This window comes from Brassica napus, chromosome A9 (genome assembly GCF_020379485.1).
Source record: "Brassica napus cultivar Da-Ae chromosome A9, Da-Ae, whole genome shotgun sequence".
Lineage (NCBI taxonomy): Eukaryota > Viridiplantae > Streptophyta > Magnoliopsida > Brassicales > Brassicaceae > Brassica > Brassica napus.
In genome coordinates, this window is record NC_063442.1 from 33,778,485 (window position 1) to 33,802,310 (window position 23,826).

Sequence of the window (23,826 nt, forward strand, 5' to 3'; positions counted from 1 at the left end):
ATTTTTTTTAGAATTTTTTTTTTCAAAATCCTAAAAAAAGATTTAAAAACCATTTATTTAATATAATTTTGCTTTTCTAAAATTTTAATAAAAATATAATTATAAAAGATTATATTGAGATTGGTTCTTCAAAATTGCTAATTAACATGATTTTGACACATGTCAGTTATATATTCAAAAATGGGATATGTGTTAACTATCTCATAATCAAAAATATATATACTAAATTAATAAAAACAATTTTTCTTAAAATTTAAGTATAAATATTATTTAATAGTCTTATTATTATTATTATTTATAAAAAGCTTGGTTCTTCAAAGTTACTAATTAACATGATTATGAAAATATCAGTTACATATTTGAAAATGTGATGTGTTAAACTATTTCATAATCAAAAATATATATACTAAAATAATAAAAACAATATTTTCTTTAAAATTAATTATAAATAAAATTTAATAGTCTTATTATTATTATTATTATTTATTATAATGTTTGTTTTAAAAGATACCAAAATAGAGAATTATAAAAGATGAATATTGACTTTTAAGAAAAAAATGTTAAACAAAAACAAATTGTAAAAGCCTACAAGTACAATAAATTATTTAATAAAAAATTATTCAAACAGTGATGTAGTTGAAGCAAGTTGGTATGACTCTCCAAGTGCAGTGGCACCGACAATAAACAACCTTCACACTGACTTACCAGATTTTTCTCCCTCGGGCAATTGGCTGTACGATGTCTTCTTAAGCTTTCGTGGAGAAGATGTTCGCAAAGGTTTTCTGAGCCACATGATCAAGAAATTCAGAAGCAAAGGAATCAATATATATATATATATATATATAGACGATGAAATGAATCGAGGCCAGAGCCTGTCCACTATGCTTGTACATGGGATAAGAAAATCAAGAATTGCTATAGTCGTGCTTTCAGAAAATTAGGCGTCTTCGACATGGTGCTTGGATGAGTTGGTAGAGATCATTAGGTGCAGCAAAGAGATTGGTCAAAAAGTGATCCCCATTTATTATGGTGTGGATCCTGTTAATATCAGGAGGCAGTTCCAAGACACATTCAACAAGGCCCACACTAGTCTCCAGGGGTCCGGTTCACCGGCGACATACGAGCCTGGTTGCTCTAATTGGAAATTAGATGCATACTCCGTCTGACCATTCATATGAAATATGAAAAATCTAAAGGTAGGTCTCAAACCCGGAAACGTTTATCACCTTTTCAAACCGGTCGTACCATCCAACCATACCGGCGTCGTTTCATGTTTAATTTTTGATCGACAGCGACCGTAAAAAGAACATGGCTCACATGGAAATGAACAAATTCTGAGGTTTTGTTCGAGATGTTGCGACCTTTGAGACCGTTTGGGGGAATTTCGTTTTCTTCCTATGAGCTCGATGTGATGTTTTCTTTCGAGAGTTCCATGGCTCGCAAAACATTTATATTCTGGATTTGATATAAGAAAGCACAACCTATGAATATATATATATGTATAAACAATGTTCTTCAAATGAAAAGAAAAAAGAAACTGAATATATAGCTTGTGTCAAAGAAGAAAACAGCGTGTTCAAAGCAAAAGCAAACGACGCATGCCATTCCAGCCAAGAGTATCATTTTTTTTTTTTTTTTGCCAAGAGTATCATTAAGCATAAGCACTTAAACAGCAGAAGGATTCGTAAGATTCGCATGGAAATGTAAGCTCATCGACACACTCAATCTTACCCCAGATCTCGCGTCCATTGCTACTTCTTTCCAAAGAAATCTTAGCATACCAAATCATGTTTTTCCGTTTGATATCAGAATATCCCCACATAACCATAAGCTTCCCACCATAGTCATCCACTGCAAACTCACTTGCACTTCTTAAACCCATCCTACAGTCATCTCGCAATCTTCGTAAACCCTTGATTTCTCTCCATTCTCTACCCTCATGATCCTCAGAGTCACACCAGAGAAAGGCTCCATACCAAGTGCAACCGTATATTACATTCTTTATCCAACACGAAGCCACTACGCAGTAGCTTATGTAATTTGATTGCTCTCTTAAAAATTTCCATGTACTATATTTCGGCTCGTACGTGTACTCCCTTTCATTCATCACTACGAAAAACTTTTCGTCTATCACATTAACTAAATCATAATTATTTTCTGTTAAAAGAATGCGTTATAGATGATAAATCCGATGACAATAACATGCATACATTACACAACCATGAGCAATGAAATCAGGTCGAAAGAGGATTTATGTAAAATGATGATGATGAAAGAAGGACAAGACTTGAGACCCAAGAATGGGGATTAGGGTTAGGGTTTACCTTTCTTGGATAATTTGTCGTCTCGCTGGTTTGTTGTTCCACGGCTTTCAGCAATTGTCTTTAGCCATTTTTATCATGTTCCTGGGCGTATGTAAGGAGGTGGTCTTCTTCTCCTTCTTATTTAATTTAGTCAAACTATATTAAATTTGATAATTAAAGAAATCAAGAATGATGTATTTCCCGTAAAAGAAAAACAAATTCTGTGAAATTAATTTTTTGCATGTGGCATGGATTAGTCGGAATTAATGGTAAAATGCTAATACAAAAACATACTCCTTCCGTTTTTTATTATAAGTCGTTTTAGAGAAACTTTTTTGTTCCAAATTATATGTCGTTTTCGGTTTTCTATGTAAAATTTATTAATAATTAATGTTATATAACCAATGGTAATATATCTTATATTTTTCTATTGGTTGAATTGTGGTTAGGTAAATAATTAATGATGTTTTTGTTTAGAAAATATAAGAAATTAATGGTTTTCTTAATCTACGTGCATAGCTGTAAAACGACTTATATTAAAAAACGGAGGGAGTAATTGACAAGTATTGTACTACGTGTGCAAGCATGTTACTGGAAGCTTTCTAGGTGTTTGACCCCATGTCACTTGACAGAATCATGGTAAAAACCTCTATCAATTAATTTTAATATATCATAAAATTTATATATTTTATTTTATCTAAAATAAATTATCAATTTATGATATATTGACTAAATTTATATAGTCAAAAATATTATTGTATATCCAATATAAGTATCCTAAAATATAAATATGTGTTAATAGAATAAGACAAAAATATTTTTAAACTGTAAAATCTTATTATATAAAGTTTGATTCTTCAAAATTGTTAATTAACATGATTGCGACACATAACAAGTATATATTTTAGGATTGTGACATATGTTAACATATCTCATAATTAAAAAAATATATACTAAAATATTAACAATTTTTTTTTTTTAAAATAATTAAAAATATTATTTAATAGTAACTTTCCTTTTTTAAATCCTAATAAAAAAATAATTGCAAAAGATTATTTGATAATAATTTTTCTTCTAATATTGTGACATGTTTTTAAATATATGATGATTAAAAATATATATAATAAGATAATAAAAATGAATTCTGAAAAAACTACTTTTAATAATTATTTAATAGTAAAAACAATTTTTAAAAATATTTAGTAGTAATTTTTTTTAGAATTTTTTTTTTCAAAATCCTAAAAAAAGATTTAAAAACCATTTATTTAATATAATTTTGCTTTTCTAAAATTTTAATAAAAATATAATTATAAAAGATTATATTGAGATTGGTTCTTCAAAATTGCTAATTAACATGATTTTGACACATGTCAGTTATATATTCAAAAATGGGATATGTGTTAACTATCTCATAATCAAAAATATATATACTAAATTAATAAAAACAATTTTTCTTAAAATTTAAGTATAAATATTATTTAATAGTCTTATTATTATTATTATTTATAAAAAGCTTGGTTCTTCAAAGTTACTAATTAACATGATTATGAAAATATCAGTTACATATTTGAAAATGTGATGTGTTAAACTATTTCATAATCAAAAATATATATACTAAAATAATAAAAACAATATTTTCTTTAAAATTAATTATAAATAAAATTTAATAGTCTTATTATTATTATTATTATTTATTATAATGTTTGTTTTAAAAGATACCAAAATAGAGAATTATAAAAGATGAATATTGACTTTTAAGAAAAAAATGTTAAACAAAAACAAATTGTAAAAGCCTACAAGTACAATAAATTATTTAATAAAAAATTATTCAAACAGTGATGTAGTTGAAGCAAGTTGGTATGACTCTCCAAGTGCAGTGGCACCGACAATAAACAACCTTCACACTGACTTACCAGATTTTTCTCCCTCGGGCAATTGGCTGTACGATGTCTTCTTAAGCTTTCGTGGAGAAGATGTTCGCAAAGGTTTTCTGAGCCACATGATCAAGAAATTCAGAAGCAAAGGAATCAATATATATATATATATATATATAGACGATGAAATGAATCGAGGCCAGAGCCTGTCCACTATGCTTGTACATGGGATAAGAAAATCAAGAATTGCTATAGTCGTGCTTTCAGAAAATTAGGCGTCTTCGACATGGTGCTTGGATGAGTTGGTAGAGATCATTAGGTGCAGCAAAGAGATTGGTCAAAAAGTGATCCCCATTTATTATGGTGTGGATCCTGTTAATATCAGGAGGCAGTTCCAAGACACATTCAACAAGGCCCACACTAGTCTCCAGGGGTCCGGTTCACCGGCGACATACGAGCCTGGTTGCTCTAATTGGAAATTAGATGCATACTCCGTCTGACCATTCATATGAAATATGAAAAATCTAAAGGTAGGTCTCAAACCCGGAAACGTTTATCACCTTTTCAAACCGGTCGTACCATCCAACCATACCGGCGTCGTTTCATGTTTAATTTTTGATCGACAGCGACCGTAAAAAGAACATGGCTCACATGGAAATGAACAAATTCTGAGGTTTTGTTCGAGATGTTGCGACCTTTGAGACCGTTTGGGGGAATTTCGTTTTCTTCCTATGAGCTCGATGTGATGTTTTCTTTCGAGAGTTCCATGGCTCGCAAAACATTTATATTCTGGATTTGATATAAGAAAGCACAACCTATGAATATATATATATGTATAAACAATGTTCTTCAAATGAAAAGAAAAAAGAAACTGAATATATAGCTTGTGTCAAAGAAGAAAACAGCGTGTTCAAAGCAAAAGCAAACGACGCATGCCATTCCAGCCAAGAGTATCATTTTTTTTTTTTTTTTGCCAAGAGTATCATTAAGCATAAGCACTTAAACAGCAGAAGGATTCGTAAGATTCGCATGGAAATGTAAGCTCATCGACACACTCAATCTTACCCCAGATCTCGCGTCCATTGCTACTTCTTTCCAAAGAAATCTTAGCATACCAAATCATGTTTTTCCGTTTGATATCAGAATATCCCCACATAACCATAAGCTTCCCACCATAGTCATCCACTGCAAACTCACTTGCACTTCTTAAACCCATCCTACAGTCATCTCGCAATCTTCGTAAACCCTTGATTTCTCTCCATTCTCTACCCTCATGATCCTCAGAGTCACACCAGAGAAAGGCTCCATACCAAGTGCAACCGTATATTACATTCTTTATCCAACACGAAGCCACTACGCAGTAGCTTATGTAATTTGATTGCTCTCTTAAAAATTTCCATGTACTATATTTCGGCTCGTACGTGTACTCCCTTTCATTCATCACTACGAAAAACTTTTCGTCTATCACATTAACTAAATCATAATTATTTTCTGTTAAAAGAATGCGTTAAGAGTATATGCGATAAGGATCGCGGATGTTACGGAGATTAGATAAGTCTCGTACGATAGTGATAAGGATGTATAGTTATAGATATTTTCAGATCTTATCAGAATATATATTGTAACATGTATATATTGACGATGAAGTCATATGGAATAAACACAGTTTCCCAAACATACATTCTCTCTAGTTTACATGGTATCAGAGCCTTTGTGAAAAGATCCATTAAAATCAAAAGAGAGAAATCGTGAGATATGTCAAAACAAGAAGCTTCAACAGCAAGTAACGTCGGTGTGATCAATGTCACGTCGCCATACTTTCTTTCACATTCCGACAATCCAGGCGTATCGATCACGTCTGTCACGTTGACAGGTGAGAACTATGCCGAATGGGCTTCGGAATTGGAGAATGCGCTTCGAGCTAAGCGGAAGATTGGTTTCATCAATGGTGCCTTGTCGATGCCAGATGAACAGGAGAAACCTGCAGAAGCAGAGTTATGGAAAACAGTCAACTCCATGATTGTTGGGTGGATAAGGGCTTCGATGTCATCGACTGTTCGATCGACAGTGACCTTTACACCTGATGCGTGCAAAATGTGGAATGACTTGAAGAGACGATTCTCGATCGGCAATGCCGTACGTGTGCATCAGCTCAAGTCTGAGCTGGCGGCTTGTAAACAAGAAGGATCGAGTGTGTTGGAATATTTTGGTCGACTCACATCTAAGTGGGAAGAATTGCTCAACTACAAACCTCTTCCGGCCTGTACCTGTGGTGCCTCGGCTAAAATAAGTCAAGACTACGAAGAGGAGAGGGTTCACATGTTCCTGATGGGACTCGATGATGCTAGATTTGGCAACGTCTGCACCAACATAATTGGGATGGATCCATTGCCAGATCTAAATTCAGTGTATCAGAGAGTAGTGCGTGAAGAAAGGCGACTTATGTCTTCTCGAGTAGAGGTGAGACAAGATGCCGTTGGCTTCGTGGCACGAACAGAGACATCTCAGGTGGAGAATGCAGCGTCGAGGAGTCGTGGAAGTGTAGTATGCTCTAACTGTGGACGAACGGGGCATGAGAAGAAAGAGTGCTGGCAGATAATAGGGTTTCCTGATTGGTGGACCGAGAGAAACCAAGGAGGTGACAAGAACAATCGAGGAAGAGGGAGAGGCCGCAGACGTGGCCATCCCCGATCCAATGCAGTATAGGGACCGTCTTCTGGTGGGACAAACAGCTCGTCTTTAACACCAGAACAATGGGCCTCATTGACCGCACTCTTGGAGCAACAGAAGCCAACCCCAATACCGGACAAGTTGAATGGTAAGAAACAAACGGGTGAGGTTATTCTCGACACTGGCGCATCACATCACATGACTGGCGATTCTCGTTTGCTTAGTGATCTGCGAGATGTGGTGGGACGTCCAGTAACTTTCGCTGATGGTAGTCAGGTTCAAGCTACCCGGTGTGGCGTACTGCGATTGTCAGACAAGTTGATATTGTCGCATGTTTTACTTGTTCCTGACTTGAACTGTACACTATTGTCTGTTGCGAAGCTGCTCAAGCAAACTGGTTGTTTGGCTATGTTTTCTGATACACTTTGCATTTTGCAGGACCGTTTTACGAGGACCCTGATTGGAGCCGGTGAAGAACGGAATGGTGTCTATGTTTATCGGGATGTTACGGTTAGGCGAGGGCTCAGTGTTAAGGCCGCAGAGGACAAAGACTTGTGGCATCGCAGACTGGGACATCCTTCTTTTGGTGTTTTGAGTTTTTTACCTTTTCTTTCTGGTGTTTCGAATAACTCCGATAAGTTTGGAGGATGTGATATTTGTTTCAAATCAAAACAGACTCGAGGGGTGTTTACCGAGAGTCTTAATAAAGCTTCAGTTCCTTTTGCATTAATTCATGTTGATTTGTGGGGACCTTACCGCGAACCATCCTCGTGCGGAGCTGTATATTTTCTTACAATCGTCGATGACTACTCTCGTGCAGTGTGGATACTTGCTACTGGAGAAGTCTGAGGTCAGAACCGTGTTGCCAAATTTCTGTTCACTGGCTCACCGACAATTTGGACATCATGTTCAAACAGTTTGAAGCGATAATGGCACTGAATTTGTGTGCTTATCTAAGTATTTTGCAGAGAATGGGATAGTTCACCACACTTCTTGTGTCGCAACTCCTCAGCAAAATGGCAGAGTGGAGAGGAAGCATAGGCATATTCTCAATGTGGCGAGATCGATCATGTTTCAGGCAAACCTTCCTATCAAATTTTGGGGTGAAAGTGTATTGGCTGCAGCTCACGTCATTAATCAAACTCCATCAAGCTTGCTTCAGGGTAAATCTCCGTACGAACTTCTGTATGGAAAACGCCCTTCGTACGAAGGACTAAGAACCTTTGGATGTCTTTGTTTTGCTCATAAAGCATCGCGAGACAAAGATAAATTCAAGGCCAGGAGTCGGAGATGTATATTTGTAGGTTACCCCTTCGGCAAGAAAGGGTGGAAACTCTATGATTTGGAAAGCAAGGAGTTCTTTGTATCTCGCGATGTGGTGTTTAATGAAAGCACTTTCCCGTACGTAGAGGATCGTGTTGCAGATATTGTCGCACCACCAGTTGTGTGTGATCTTGAAGAGCTCGATCAGGCGCTGGAATCCAGGGGGAGCACGAGCACAAGCACCTCAGCAGATGGTGGAGCTGGAACGGACACTCCAGTAATACCAGCGGATGTCAGTGACGGTCAAGTCGAACCAGTGGGTGAAGCTATTACACCTGTTGCACCAGTCCTTGAAGCGGCTGCACCAGAATCACAAACAGAACAAGTTCCAGAGCCTCAGGTCGTTGCAATAGAGCAGCCTCCGGAACAGAATCTAGGCAGAGGCCACCGAGTGTCGAAGCCTTCCGTCAGATTGCACGATTACGTGACATACAATGCTCACTGTCTTCCTGATAAACACTGCACCCTTCCAGTTCATCCCGCTGCTCCATCAGAGTCTTCAGAAACGAGTCCAGGTAACATCGCTTCCTCTTATCCAATATCAGCTTACGTTACTGATGCGGTGTTCTCTGAGAGACATCAAGCATTTCTTGCAGCTATCACCTCGATGGTGGAGCCACGGAACTGGAGAGAGGCGATGAAGGACAAGATATGGAATGGTGTGATGTCTACCGAAGTAGTGGCATTGGAAGATCAAAGGACTTGGGATATAACAAACTTGCCGAAAGGGAAGAAAGCTTTGGCATGTCAGTGGGTGTTTAAGTACAAGTTTAATGCGGACGGGACAGTTGAAAGACCTAAAGCAAGATTGGTAGTCTGCGGAAACAGGCAAGTAGAAGGAGAAGATTACGGAGAGACCTTTGCTCCTGTGGCCAAGATGACTACGGTTAGAACACTGTTGGAGGTGGCAGCAGCTAAGAATTGGGAAGTACACCAGATGGATGTTCACAATGCCTTCCTGCATGGTGATCTGGAGGAAGAAGTATACATGAACATGCCTCCAGGATTCTACGCAGACAAACCGGACAAGGTGTGCAAACTGAGGAAGTCCTTGTACGGTCTGAAGCAGGCACCACGGTGTTGGTTCTCTAAGTTGACTTCAGCTCTTAAGAAGTTTGGGTTTAAGCAGTCGTATTCCGACTATTCTCTCTTCACATTTATTAAAGGAGGGAGCAGTGTGCGAGTTCTTATATATGTTGATGACTTAGTCATCGCTGGGAATGATCTGAAGATGATGAGCAAATTCAAAGCATATCTGAGTAAGTGTTTCAAGATGAAGGACCTTGGGAAAGCAAAGTATTTCCTTGGCATCGAAATCGCCAGAGGACCGTTGGGTATGTTTCTTACACAGAGGAAATATGCGCTTGACATAGTTGGTGAAGCAGGGTTGCTGGGTTTTAAACCAGTGTCTACGCCTATGGAGCAGAATCACAAGCTCTTGTCGGATAAAGGACCTCTTTACAACAATCCAGTTCGGTTTCGAAGAATCGTGGGTCGTTTGGTTTATTTGGTGATTACAAGACCGGAGCTGAGCTACGCGGTACATGTTCTGTCTCAGGTGATGCACAAGCCACGGCAAGTTCATTGGGACGCGGTGGTGAGAGTCCTGAAGTATCTGAAGGGATGTCCAGGACAAGGAGTCATGTTAAAAGCTGTGAGCGATCTTCGCATACGAGCCTTCTGCGACTCGGACTGGGCCTCGTGTCCGTTAACTAGAAGGTCTTTGTCTGCCTTTATTGTGTTGTTGGGAGATTCACCGATATCGTGGAAGACCAAGAAACAAAATACAGTGTCTCACTCCTCAGCCGAAGCGGAGTACAGAGCAATGACAGCGGCATTGCGTGAATTAAAGTGGTTAAAACGTTTGCTAGCTGACATGGGTGTGGTTCATAAGGACCCTATGGACTTGTTTTGCGACAGTAAGGCTGCTTTGTATATTGCGACTAATCCAGTGTTTCACGAGAGAACGAAACACATTGAGTCTGATTGCCACAGTGTACGTGATGCCATACAGGACAAGCTGATCAGAACACGTTATGTTCGAACGACAGAACAGCTGGCTGATATTATGACCAAAGCGTTGGGAAGTCCAGCATTTCACTATTTACTTAACAAGTTGGGAGTTCGAAATCTACACGCTCCAACTTGAGGGGGAGTGTTAAGAGTATATGCGATAAGGATCGCGGATGTTACGGAGATTAGATAAGTCTCGTACGATAGTGATAAGGATGTATAGTTATAGATATCTTCAGATCTTATCAGAATATATTGTAACATGTATATATTGACGATGAAGTCATATGGAATAAACACAGTTTCCCAAACATACATTCTCTCTAGTTTACAGAATGCATAACTCAGCACCAGGCCCCGGCAAGACTGTCCAAGACTGAGTCTTCGTATCAAACACCTCAAACCATCTAGCAGAGTTCTCGTCAATCTTACAACCTCCCATCACATATATTTTACCATGGTCAGTAAATACGCATGGATCCTCCCGGCCGTGCCACGGTCATGTTAGGGCCGTTACGCCAAGTATGACTCCGACAATCAAGGATCCAAACAGAGGAAGAAGGCTCCTCGCGGGGTCCACCGATTAAGTAGATTTCAGGATCAACCGTTACGGTGGACCGACTTGTTATGCGAGGAGAATGTATACGTGTCGGAACAACCGAGTTTCCAGTTGGATCCTTCTTAAACCTAATCTTTCCTCTCTGTTTGGTTAGGGTTTGATTATTAGGTTTAGCCCAAACACTAAACCAGCTCGGATGTGGTTGATTGTGTAACTGTAGGCAGACATATACGCATGTTTCTTCGGTTCCGATTTGAGATCGCGTCTTATAGATTTCCAAGGAAGATAAGAGAGAGCGGAAGCTCTTTGAGACGAGAGAAAGCGGAGGATAGTTCCACCTCGAAACACGGGCAAGAATGTTTTCTGTGATTTCATCTGGAAGTGAAGAAAACGATGACAGTGGCTGACAAATCTTTTCCTTCTTTGGTTCAACTTCTTCGAAGGTCATGATCATGGTCAATTGCTGTGGAGAAAAAAAATATGATAAATTTTAGGGTTTATTAAATCACGATTAGGTCTGTAGAAAATCTAACGCATAAATAGTGTTTGGTGTGGAAACACCGTGACATAATGATCAAAGTTTAAAGGTTTTTACACGGTTCAAATCTCAGACGACGCAATTTCTACAGAAAGAGGTCTGGATTTCAATTCATGGAGAAGACGAATTATGACAAGAGATCTTCGGCATGGCGCAAGGAGTACTGTCAGGAATGGATCTCATAGGGCTACTCAGGGTGATGCAGTCAGGCAGGTAGAATTATCGGCTGTAATATCGTCTATGTAATGTTTTTCATAATTTTTAATAGCATAATTAACCAGACAAAAAAAAAATAGTGTTTGGTATCCAAAGTAGGAAAACTCTATAAATTAATAACTAGATTTTGATCCGCGCTTCAAAAGCGCGGATTTTTTTTTTTCCGATTAAGAATATTGTTTGATATGAATTATTATTTTGGTTTTGATGTTTTGAAGTGTATTATTAAGTTATAAAGTGTTATTATATCGAAAAAAGTAAAAGAATTTTAGTTTAAAATTATATAATTTATCAAATAGTTTATTTTACATTTTATATGTGTATTCTTATGTTACAACGTCATCGTTGCATTTTGTGTGTATTTTGTAAGAGTTATATTTGTTGAGTTGATGAGACAAAAAATTTACTTGACAAATTTTGGGCTAATCTAATAATATATATATTGTAGAGTTTTTAATAGTTTTAGCAGTGCTTTCATACCCGAACCAAACCTACAGTCTCAGAAGTAAATCAGGTGATTCATATAAATCTGGTCTGAATTTTGTTAAAACCTTATATATAAAAATCTGATAAAAGTCGGTAAAAACGTAAAAACTATCATTAACCCGCTATCCAATATTGGCTTCGAATGGGTAATGCAGATCAAAATATGCAGATCAACATATAATGCAGATCAAGCAGAACAAATACAGATCATGCAGATCACGCAGAACAAATGCAGATCAAACTCGTTAAACTAATTTACCGAATCATCATATTTTATTGAATGAAATGTTTTGAAATCCAGATTAGACATTTACTTAGTATTGCAATTGGATCAATGGTCATACAGTCCAACCGGTTCAACCGAATTTTATATTTTAAGTTAATTTTAAATTAAATAAATATATATATATGCATAACTATAAAATTATTTTTATAATCTTTATATCATTGTTTGAATCTAAAAATGATATGAAAATAAAATAATTTTTTAAAATAATATAAAAATACAACGAAAGCTAATTTTTTTTAGATAGATATTTAAAAAACATGATTTTTTTTTATTTTTTTTTAAATTTGGGAATTTTATGTAATTTGAATTCAAAAAGCGGCCTTTAACATCAAACCGGATCACCAATTTTAATAAGTTTGACCGGTTTGGATTGATTTACTGGTTTAACTCAAATCCGGTTATTAGCAAAACTCAAAACCGGTTAGAAGAGCGAGTCACGGTCTGACCGTCAAACCGGCCGGTCTGGTACGGTTTTTAAAACATTGAACGAATGATTTAATATATGTAAATAAATATCTAAACAAAAATATACAAATTCTTATATATAAAAATAAATATTATTATTAAATTAAATACAATGAAAATTTGAACATTATATAAAATTAAGTTAATTACAACATACAATGAAATTTTTTAAATATATAGTATTTTTAGTTGTACATAATATATTTACAATAAATCAACTAGTATATGTTTTTATATTTATCTAAAACTTATATCACTTTACATATTTTTATAAAAAAATATCTTAAAGTTAATATATATTAAAACGAACAAATAAAACCAAAAACTTAATATTTAAAATAATTTTGTGGTTTATGAATGAAAAAGTGAAGTTATGTGTAGTACTTGTAGTTTCAAATAATTAATGTCGGACTCATGTCAGTTTTTTTTTATTAAACCCAAAACATAGCTGAATTAAAAATAGTTCTAATTTACTTCGAGTTTAAAGCACAAAAAAACAACAAAAACAAAAAACCCATGAAAGTTCGATTTAAAACCGTATATGCCCGACAAATATTCAAGTAATTCAGAGGGGTTGAACAATTTTTACTTTTCAAATTTTAAAAAGAGTACCCGTTCAGTTTTTGTAAATTTTGGTGTAGTTTGAGTTTCATATTTTTTGTTATGTTCTAATTAGATTAATTAGTATATTTATATATTTTATAGCATACTAAAATAATGTGTAAAATACTTTATTCAGAAAATTTTGTTAAATTATGAATATGTCAAGTAAACATGTATAGGTGTTTTTTAAAATATTATAGAACTTTTTAGTTTATAAATAAAGAAATGAAGTTATGTATAGTATTTATAGGAAAAAGGACAAAAGAAGAAAGAAAAAATAAAAGAAAAAAGAAAATCACCCATTAGGCTTTTGTTTTTGATCAGCCTCTTTTTTGATGTGTTTGCAGGACAATTTTTTTTACCTGTAAAATATTCTGCATGCAGATAAAATTGCAGTTTATTTATTCTGCATATTAAAGATGAATGGACAAAAAATGGAGATTAAACTGCATTCTATTTCTCATGTGTTTCTTCTGCATTTATACTGCATCACATTCATACTCATTGGTTGACCCGATAAAATCCCATATAAATTGGATGATATTTTTTCAACAATTCAAACTTTTGAATCAAGTTTTGAAGCACGGGGTTAATACTTTTTCAAAAGAGAAAAATCTTGTTTAACTTAGATTTTCCAAACCTAGTGAAGAGTTTATACTAATCTCAATGTGTTTAGTATATAATATATGATTGAATAACCCGCGGAAATCTGCAAGTTTGAAACTCAAATAATATAAATATTAATTTTGGACCTAATTATATTTGTAAATTTATTTTTTTATTTAAATTGAATTACAAAAGTGGACTTGTATTTGAGCATCTTTTATACTAAACATTATATGTTGCCCAAAAAAATAGTAATCATTATTTTGGATTTTAGTAATTGTGCTTTATAAGTAAAAAACAAGTCAACTTATTTTTTTATAAAAAAAAGAGAAAATATGGAGCAATATTTTCTAAATTATTTATATTTTTAATTTTCCATAATATAGTTTAAGTGGTTGTATCTGAATTATAATAAAAACTCAATTAAATAAGTTGGTCCGAGGATAATTTTTAAGTAACTTCATAGGCATTTTTTCAAATTTGTTCAGTACTTATATGTTAATATCATTTTTTATGAACTGAAAATAATATAATATACTACTAAGTTTGATCGGTTCTATAGTAAAACATGATTTTGTGATAATTATTTATCATACTTCATTAACTCATCTTTAAGAATACATGTATTACTTACCAGACTATTTTAATTCAAATAGCATGCATTATTTAATGGTGACATGCACCATACCATTCGTTTTATATAGATATGAATTTAAGGATTAAAATAAATATTATATAATATATTTATGGTCACATACATCATAGATTAGTCTGTGGACCCACGAGTTTATATATTATTGTATCAAAAAAATATTGGTTAGTAAATTGTATATGAGATATCAATAACTAAATAGATAAATTTATAATCAAGGAGTGAGATTTATAGAAGGTAATATAATAGTTACCATAAATATAGGAGTGACACACTTATAATATCTAAAGAAAATCAGACAAATTTATGAAAATATATTGTTAGGAGAAATTTAAGTAGGACCATGAAATTATCAACTCTTAGGAAATAGTCGAAACAACCTTGTGTAAGTAAATTTTTCAAGACTGCTACCCTTTTAATAGAATAGATTTTAATAATAAATTAGAAAAGTTTCCTTTTTTGGATTTATATATTTTAAATTACATTATAAGAAACTAAGTTTTACATATATGAATTTTATGTTATTCTTGTTCGACTATTTGATGTATAGAATATATATACCGTAAAAGTAAATTAAGTCTTAGATTTAAAATAGCAAAATAACATCAATATATTTAGAAAATTAAATTTAAATTTAATGTGAATAAAAAATAAACTATCCAATTTTTTTACTTTTTTTTATAAATTTTATATACATTAATTATTTGTAAAAAATAGTTTAATTCACGAAGAATTGAGTGAAATAGGACGAGTTTGATATGTGTTTCCAGCATTACTGTTGATGTATAAATATTATCATGACTAGCATAGATGATATTGACAAAAACACTATAGATTTTTTTTCTTTTTGATCGTAAAATTGAAAATAACTATAACAGTTATATATTGGTTTAAAGAATATTTTATTAAGTTATTTTCTTTTAACTTAACTTGATTTATAAGGGTTTCACCACTCCAGAAACAACTTCAAAACTTTAAATTTGATAATAGAAGGTTTCACGATACAAAACTTTATATTTAAGGTTTCTTACTTTTCTAGTTCTTTTACTTGTGTAACTTTCAAATAATGTTAATAACTTTCTTGTTTAATTTTTTTGATACAAAAATATTTAATTAATACTACAACAAATATCATACAAAGATTACATAATGTTACTACAAGATATAATAACAAGGTGCATTATTATGTATAGCATGATTATTGGAAATGAACATTAGAAATGCAAGATCGAGTTGAAATGGAAATAAATAAAAATGCTCGTATACAAAACTTTTTAACTCGTAGTCGAAGAAAACTCATTTACACTTGAAAATATCTTAATTGATCATAAGTAGGATTATTGTAGGGGTAAATTATAATGAAATATTATATAATTTAGTTAAATTTAATGAATTATTTTGTATGTTTTTATTTACATACAATATTTTACTATAATATAATATTTTATTAATTAAGTTTTGTTTATAATACTTTTGTTGTATATTTTATAGTTATTATAAAAGATTTATGCTTTTAGTTGAGTTTTATTAAATATGACGGACTATTATGTAAAATATAAAAAAATTTAGGCTTAAAATAAAGTGTTGATTTTAGAGAAAAACACCATCATACCTTTTATTTAAGATTTTGCCAAACCTTTAAAAAAAAAAAAAAGGTTTTTGGAGATGCTCTAACTTAAACTCTACTGCACTTAGCTGCAGCAACATCTGGTCATCAATTTTTGGCACCAACTGCTCAACAAAAAATCTTCGATTTTAATTTTATGGAAAAGAAAAAATCAAAAGCTAATAAGGATACAGGCCCATTTAACAACATTAGGCCCAATAACGACGGAGCCTTCTAGGTTCCACATCCTTGTCTACTCATCATCCCGAAAAGTCACAATCCTGCGTCACTCACAGACCAAACACACACAACATTACATTTGAACCACTAAAACACACTTATCTATTAAACCATGGCGACTTCTCTCTCCGTCTCCAGACTCCTCTCTTCCTCCGCCATCTCCGTCGCCAAACCGCTACTCTCCCCAACCTCCGCCTTCACCGCCCCAATCTCCTTCTCCCGCTCCCTCGCTCCCAACCTCTCCCTCAAATCCCACACCCGCCGCACCTCCATCTCCGCCGCCAGATCCTTCTCAGCAACAACCGTCTCCGCCTCCATCTCCGTCGGAGACAAACTCCCAGACTCCACCCTCTCCTACCTCGATCCCGCCACCAACGACGTCAAAACAGTCACCGTCTCCTCCCTAACCGCCGGGAAGAAAACCATCCTCTTCGCCGTCCCGGGCGCCTTCACTCCCACCTGCTCGCAGAAACACGTCCCGGGATTCGTCTCCAAGGCCGGGGAGCTCAGATCCAAAGGCGTGGACGTCATCGCGTGCGTCTCCGTGAACGACGCGTTCGTGATGGAGGCGTGGAGGAAGGACCTCGGGATCAGCGACGAGGTGATGCTGTTGTCGGATGGGAACGGAGAGTTCACGGGGAAGCTCGGCGTGGAGTTGGATTTGAGGGATAAGCCTGTGGGGCTCGGAGTTAGGTCGAGGAGGTACGCGATTCTGGCGGAGGATGGTGTGGTGAAGGTGCTGAATCTTGAGGAAGGAGGTGCTTTCACTAACTCTAGTGCTGAGGATATGCTTAAAGCTCTTTGATTCCGTTTTGTCTTAAGACTTTTGTTCTCTTTGTGTTGAATTTTCTTCTGTGTTTTGAATTTTCGTGAAGCTTTCAGATTATATATCGAATCTGTAATGGAATAAAACATCGGAGTTGTTTTTGTTTGTCGGAATATGTTTGTTTCGAATTGTTGACTACTTTGGGTTACTTTTTTTATGTGTGTTTTGACATTTTGTTAATTGATTGATAAGTGCCATATCAGTCAGATACCAATATTCCCACTACGTCTTTTGTATACACCAAAACTTTGCGTGACTTTCTCTGAACATGTACAGTTCAGCTTGTTTTATGCAAACACCTAGGGCCTGTGCACATTAGAGTAGCCCTGGGCGTTCGGTTCTTTTGGGGTACTAAATATTTAGACCAGTAGATACTTATAATTTTTGGGTTCGAGTCGATTCTGATCTATAATTAAAATACCCATAAAATACCCATAATTTTTCGGGTCCATATCGAATCTGGGTCGGGTTCGGGTATTTAAGTTTCTAAAAGGACATGACATACTCAATTCTATCAAATTTAGTCGATATTTATCGTATATATCTTAAATTTTACAAAATAACTTAAATGAAACTATTAATAGTTAAAATAAAATATTTTTAAATTCTATATTTTATATTTTAAAGCTTCATATTACTTAAAAAATGTTATAAAAAAATAATAAATGTTGTTAACTAAAGATACTTCAACTAAATCATAAAATAATATATATAAAATAGAACACAAAGAATTATAGTTTTAGATACATGTTTTTAAGTCGGTACAAATCGGTTCTTATCGGGTCGGGTCTATTCGAGTTGGTTCCTTTCGGTTCCGGTTCTTTCGGGTAAAAGAAATTTAGACCCAAAAAGTACTTGTAAATTTTCGGTTCGGTTCTGAATCAGATATTTTTGTCGGTTCCGGTTAGAGTTTTCAGATCCAGGTTAAAATGCCCCCTACATTAGAGAGACCCAAAAGTCATTGACTTTGGGAGGGAAATGACGTTAGGTTGTTGGTAGCTGATACATATACTTGGTATAATTGCTTCCTTAGAAATCAGCTATGCATATCTCATATTCATTTCCTTTAATCAGATACATTATATTCTGAATCGAAATGCTCAATTCTCATTATAATCAAACTAGTAATCAATAGAGATCATACAAAACTCTTAAAAAAATCATAACGTATCAACAACACACATTCTCCCATTTAGTAATTTGAGAGGATACAGAGAAAAAAAAAGTAAACAAACACAATCGAGTTTGTGTTGGACTTTGCAACTAAAGTTTCACTACAAAATCAGTTTAAAGCCCTGTGTACGTGTTATCGCGATTCACGTAAAATCGCATGGTAGGGGTTAACAGTCGCTAAATAAAAGTAGGGGTACATTTGCAGTAAATTTGAAATATCTGGATCTAAAAGAAAAAAAAGAAGGGAGCGAACTACGACTTTTGTTACTTTTCTTTTAATAACAACGAAAGATTCGACAGACGATCTCAATCGCATAAAGTTAAATCAAACCAAACCTCACACACACACAGACACACACCTTCCATCTCTCCGCTCGCCGTCGATCATCTGAGATCTCTCTCCCCTCACCAAAGATGCATTCGAGCCATCTCCTTCTCGAGGAGCCGATCAGGATGGCTTCTATCCTCGAGCCATCCAAATCCGTAAGCGATCCACTGATTTTCTTAGGTTTCATTTTGTTCGTAAGAGTGTTTCTAATCTCTCTATTTTGATGTAATAATACTCCTCAGAGCTTCTTTCCGGCGTTAACTAAGATCGTCGGGACTCTCGGTCCCAAATCCAGATCCGTTGAGACACTCTCCGGCTGTCTCAAATCCGGCATGTCTGGTAATAATACCGACACAGTTTTTGCCAACATGATTCGTGTTTTTTTTTTTCTCACTTTAACACTTTGCAATCTGCAGTGGCTAGATTCGATTTCTCTTGGGGAGACGCTGAGTATCACCAAGAGACGCTTGATAATCTGAAGATTGCTGTTAAGAGCACCAAGAAGCTTTGTGCTGTATGTTCTCTCTCTCTTCTGGTGAATCATTTGATTTTGATCTTTGCATAAGCTTTTAGTTAAGAGTTGTTTGTTTGGTTGATTAGGTTATGCTTGATACAGTGGGACCTGAGCTTCAAGTGATCAACAAGTCTGAGAAAGCTATTACTCTTAAAGCTGATGGACTTGTTACTTTGACTCCTAATCAAGACCGAGAAGCCTCTTCTGAAGTCCTTCCCATTAACTTTGATGGCCTTGCCAAGGTTCGTTATATAATCTAATCAAGGGTTTAGTGTTTGCTTGTGTAGTAGCCCTGTGATGAGTTTTTACTTGTTTTGTTGGTTTTCAGGCGGTGAAGAAAGGAGACACTATCTTTGTTGGGCAGTACCTATTCACTGGTAGTGAAACAACTTCAGTTTGGCTCGAGGTATAATAATAAAATTATGAAGCTTAGAAATGTGAGATTTGGTGGTTTATATATGTTGAAGTTTGCTTTTAGACTAACGTACCAAACGGAACCTGCAGGTTGATGAAGTTAAAGGAGATGATGTCATTTGCCTTTCAAGGAATGCTGCTACTCTCGCTGGTTCTATGTTCACCTTGCACGCCTCTCAAGTTCACATCGATATGCCAACTCTTACTGAGAAAGATAAAGAGGTCCTTAGTTGTTTCTAATCTAGTGATTGCTTTTTTGTCACACATTGTTGGCTTTTAGTTCAAGTGTCTGACATTTTGTTTTGATTTGGTTGTCATCTAGGTTATAAGCACATGGGGAGTTCAAAACAAAATCGACTTTCTCTCGTTGTCCTATTGTCGCCATGCAGAGGATGTTCGCCAGGTCTGTACTTTTACTTTACCCTTCAGTTACTATTAAGTATGAGTTTCTTTTCTTTGAACAATAAGAACCAATTGTTGTTTCATAACACAGACCCGTGAGATGCTTAAAAAGTTGGGTGACCTCTCTCAAACACAAATATTTGCCAAGATTGAGAACGTTGAGGTAAGTATTGACTTTTTTTGCTTTATACTATGTTTCTGTAACTGCAACTTTTCCTGCTGATGATGTTTTACTTAATGTAGGGACTAAACCACTTTGATGAGATTCTACAAGAAGCTGATGGAATTATTCTTTCTCGTGGGAACTTGGGTATTGATCTACCCCCGGAGAAGGTATCTTGGTTTGCTCATTCAAATTGCTTTTTTTTTTCTATTTACACTCTTTTGTAATTTACCTTGGTGGGTGGGTTCTTGGTGCAGGTGTTTTTGTTTCAAAAGGCGGCTCTTTACAAGTGCAACATGGCAGGAAAGCCAGCCGTTCTTACTCGTGTTGTTGATAGTATGACTGACAACTTGCGACCAACTCGTGCAGAGGCAACAGATGTTGCTAATGCTGTTTTAGATGGTCTGTTTACCTTCTGAATATGCTTCTTTTTTGGTGCTTCTAACGTTTTATAGCAGAAGTTAATAGTTTTTTTTTTAATTTCCAATTTACTCGTCCTGCAGGAAGTGATGCAATTCTTCTCGGTGCTGAGACTCTTCGCGGTCTGTACCCTGTGGAGACTATATCAACTGTCGGAAGGATCTGTGCTGAGGTAAGCTTTATGACATTTCGTTGCTTGTGTCTTCATCCGTTTTGCTCTTACATAGTTTTTTTGTTTGAACATTTCATAGGCAGAGAAGGTTTTCAATCAAGATTTGTACTTCAAGAAGACTGTCAAGTATGTTGGAGAGCCGATGTCTCACCTCGAATCCATTGCTTCTTCAGCTGTAAGTTTGTCTTCTGTGTTGAGGATGTGTTGCAGAGACATAAGTAAATACTAGATTTCAGGTTTTGAGACCATCACAGTTCCTAATTTTAGCTTAATTAACACTTGATCAGGTAAGGGCAGCAATCAAGGTTAAGGCATCCGTCATTATATGCTTTACCTCTTCTGGAAGAGCAGCCAGGTTCATATCATTCTTTTTTCTGTTTGTTATATTTATAGTTGTCTAATGAATTGTTATTTCTTTTATTTCCGTGCAGGTTGATTGCTAAATACAGGCCAACAATGCCGGTTATTTCTGTAGTCATTCCACGGGTTAAGACAAATCAGCTAAAATGGAGCTTCAGTGGAGCCTTTGAGGTATGTTTCCCTCTTGATCTTTCAAGTTTAACAACCACAGCTATGCCATTCTCTTAAAATATTGCTGTTTTTTCGATACATAACTATTACTTGTGAGTTTTATCTTACTTACATCTCGTCATCAATCTTGGACACTGTACAAGAAAAGCGACTCCCCTAATGTGTAACGTGTTGTATCAATGGTTGACAGTGATTGTTTTACATTGTAATATTAGAATGCTAGGGAGGTTTCTTTCATACAAATGCTATGCAAGTGATAGTTTAAGTTTAGTAACCCGTGTGACTCTTTATCAGGCTAGGCAGTCACTTATTGTCAGGGGCCTCTTCCCCATGCTTGCTGACCCTCGTCACCCTGTAAGTCTTGTTTTATCTTCTTTTCTTTTGCATATCATCTCTTCCTTTCTATTGGATAAACATACAATCTCAAATGTGGTTCACTTATATTACTCTTTAAGACCAAGGTCGTCGCTATGAATTGTGCATAAATTTTGAGAGTTTGATGTTCTAATTGTGAACCAAGTAGCCATATCAGAGGCTCAAACAAGTCTTTTAGGAGAGTTTTAGTTCGAACTTTTTTGGTTCAGATTTTAACATATTATGTAAAAATGTTGATGTTGAAGGCGGAATCAACAAGTGCGACGAACGAGTCAGTCCTGAAGGTTGCGTTAGACCACGGGAAGCAAGCAGGAGTGATCAAGTCGCACGACAGAGTAGTGGTGTGTCAGAAAGTTGGTGATGCATCTGTGGTCAAGATCATCGAGCTTGAGGATTGATAATATGGGAGGAAAACAATTGCTACAATCTTTTTACTTCGATCCAGTGCTCTGCAGTGAGTATTCAGGAGATTTGATGTCTCTGATGTTTCCCATTTTTCTTGGCTATTACATTTGGCTGGCCTCAGATTTAAACTACGGTAAAAAAAGTATACAATGTCTAGCAATTATTCAATAATCTTGTAACATCCCACTATGTTTTTCTATGTTACAAAAATATTACGACTCATTAAATTCACGTTAAAGTATTGAAGACCTAACTCTCGTCGGGGTCGTTTTGGGTGGGCCAAAAGATTTGAATTATTGGTTTTTAACCATAATTAGAGTAATTGCGGTAGAAATTAAATCTTTTCACAGATTTTAGAAATTAAATTTCGGTGATTAACCAAAAACCAATAATAATCCCAAGGTTTTTTTATTACCATGGAAATATAAGATCTTTGCTTCATAATCTTGCACACCCAACTAAGCCACTAACACTGGTGAAGTTGTTCTTTCCATTAAGTCGTAATTTATCTTTTTTTTTTTTTGCTAAAGAGTAAATGTCATTGCAATGAATGAAGTTTCGGTTACATATTGATGCAACCACAATCTGCTTTTCAGCCATTCTGAAAGCTTAGAGGGTGCAAAAAAGTTTAAAAAAACCCCTAAACCACAAAGAGATTAAGCTCAATCTTTACCAACAATGGTAAGCTTGAAGTTAATAACATAATCTAGGACAAAGACAAACAATTAATCTCCCAATCCCAAGCACTTCTCATATTACTGGAGCAACCAGAGACAACAAGAGTAAAGCCACAAGATAAGTTCAATCAGGTCTCACCGAAGTGGCTCCAAGCAGGCATCGACGGCAACGGCTGGCTCCCGCCCCGGAGCTCCGTTTGGAGGAGGACGCCGACGAACAAACTCAAGCTTCCTCAGTACTTGCTAACGTGTAACCTGACATCGACACCGTTTAAAGATGAAGCCTGAGTTACGGTCAAGCGCAGACGGTCGTTTTGGCTCCTCATCCGGCCACGCGACACAAAGGATACAGCAGAAATATCAAGCCACACAAAAGCTAGCAACTGGAGCTTAGGAGGTAGGGAATTGAAGTGCAGAAGGAGTGTGAAAGCTCCTTGAAACAGACGAATCCAAAACCAGTGAGAATACCACCTCAATGCAGGAGACATTTTCGCAAGGGTTGTCCTCAAAACCCTAGGAAACAGCATCGAGAGCAGAAAGGAGGACAAATACAGGTTCTGGAGTCACGCCATGGTTGTCGTCATTCGACCTAAGGGACAGAGGTCCTCGGTGGTGCACCTCACAACCACCCTTCACTCAGATCTGAGAGGAGGAGCTCTACAAAACCTTTGAATCAGCATAATAGAGAGACACGACTGGAGGGAGACACAAGGCAGGAAAAGCGACGGTCGCGACGCGTCACAGTTTCCGGCGAGTCTCAGATCTCAGATCTGACCCAGATCCGAGCGCAGACGGTGACTACAAGCAGATCCAAAGGCTCCAGAGTGAACTTCAACTCATCACACCTCGCCAGTGTTCCGGAGAGAAGCAAGGACGCCTTGCTCTCAGTTCGTTCCGACGGAGAAGCCCCATCGAACCCAGAGCAACCGAACAAGGAGGAGAAACGAGGTGGAGACAACAAAGGAGAGAGGCGATATCAAAAA

General features: G+C 35.9%; 3 protein-coding genes across 3 annotated transcripts; 2 read left to right on the forward strand and 1 right to left on the reverse strand.

Annotated features, from left to right (window-relative positions):
• Window positions 1-10,644: 10,644 nt before the first annotated feature.
• On the reverse strand, window positions 10,645-11,190 carry LOC106363489 (F-box/kelch-repeat protein At5g39560-like). Its single transcript, XM_013803219.2, has one exon. It carries the CDS (start codon window positions 11,188-11,190, stop codon window positions 10,645-10,647), a length of 546 nt encoding a protein of 181 aa, XP_013658673.2.
• Window positions 11,191-16,282: 5,092 nt separating this feature from the next.
• On the forward strand, window positions 16,283-17,374 carry LOC106367921 (peroxiredoxin-2E, chloroplastic). Its single transcript, XM_013807789.3, has one exon. The coding sequence runs from the start codon at window positions 16,556-16,558 to the stop codon at window positions 17,246-17,248; it is 693 nt and encodes a 230-aa protein (XP_013663243.2). The 5' UTR covers window positions 16,283-16,555; the 3' UTR covers window positions 17,249-17,374.
• A 1,317-nt stretch (window positions 17,375-18,691) lies between these two features.
• On the forward strand, window positions 18,692-22,388 carry LOC106367920 (pyruvate kinase 1, cytosolic). The gene is made up of 16 exons (XM_013807788.3): window positions 18,692-18,925; window positions 19,013-19,109; window positions 19,187-19,284; window positions 19,371-19,526; window positions 19,613-19,690; window positions 19,789-19,920; window positions 20,021-20,101; window positions 20,192-20,263; window positions 20,344-20,433; window positions 20,521-20,665; window positions 20,767-20,855; window positions 20,935-21,030; window positions 21,143-21,210; window positions 21,287-21,386; window positions 21,681-21,740; window positions 22,007-22,388. The coding sequence occupies exons 1-16, from the start codon at window positions 18,857-18,859 to the stop codon at window positions 22,157-22,159; spliced, it is 1,584 nt and encodes a 527-aa protein (XP_013663242.1). The 5' UTR covers window positions 18,692-18,856; the 3' UTR covers window positions 22,160-22,388.
• The last annotated feature ends 1,438 nt before the right edge of the window (window positions 22,389-23,826 follow it).

What these genes read in the sequence shown, in the direction of transcription:
- LOC106367921 (XM_013807789.3), top strand. Translation starts at nt 16,556, where the DNA reads ATGGCGACTTCTCTCTCCGTCTCCAGACTCCTCTCTTCCTCCGCCATC.
- LOC106367920 (XM_013807788.3), top strand. Translation starts at nt 18,857, where the DNA reads ATGCATTCGAGCCATCTCCTTCTCGAGGAGCCGATCAGGATGGCTTCT. An exon ending in TCTCAAATCCGGCATGTCTG is followed by an intron (nt 19,110 to 19,186) that starts GTAATAATACCG and finishes TGCAATCTGCAG; the next exon opens with TGGCTAGATTCGATTTCTCT. An exon ending in CAACTTCAGTTTGGCTCGAG is followed by an intron (nt 19,691 to 19,788) that starts GTATAATAATAA and finishes CGGAACCTGCAG; the next exon opens with GTTGATGAAGTTAAAGGAGA.
- LOC106363489 (XM_013803219.2), bottom strand. Translation starts at nt 11,190, where the DNA reads ATGACCTTCGAAGAAGTTGAACCAAAGAAGGAAAAGATTTGTCAGCCA.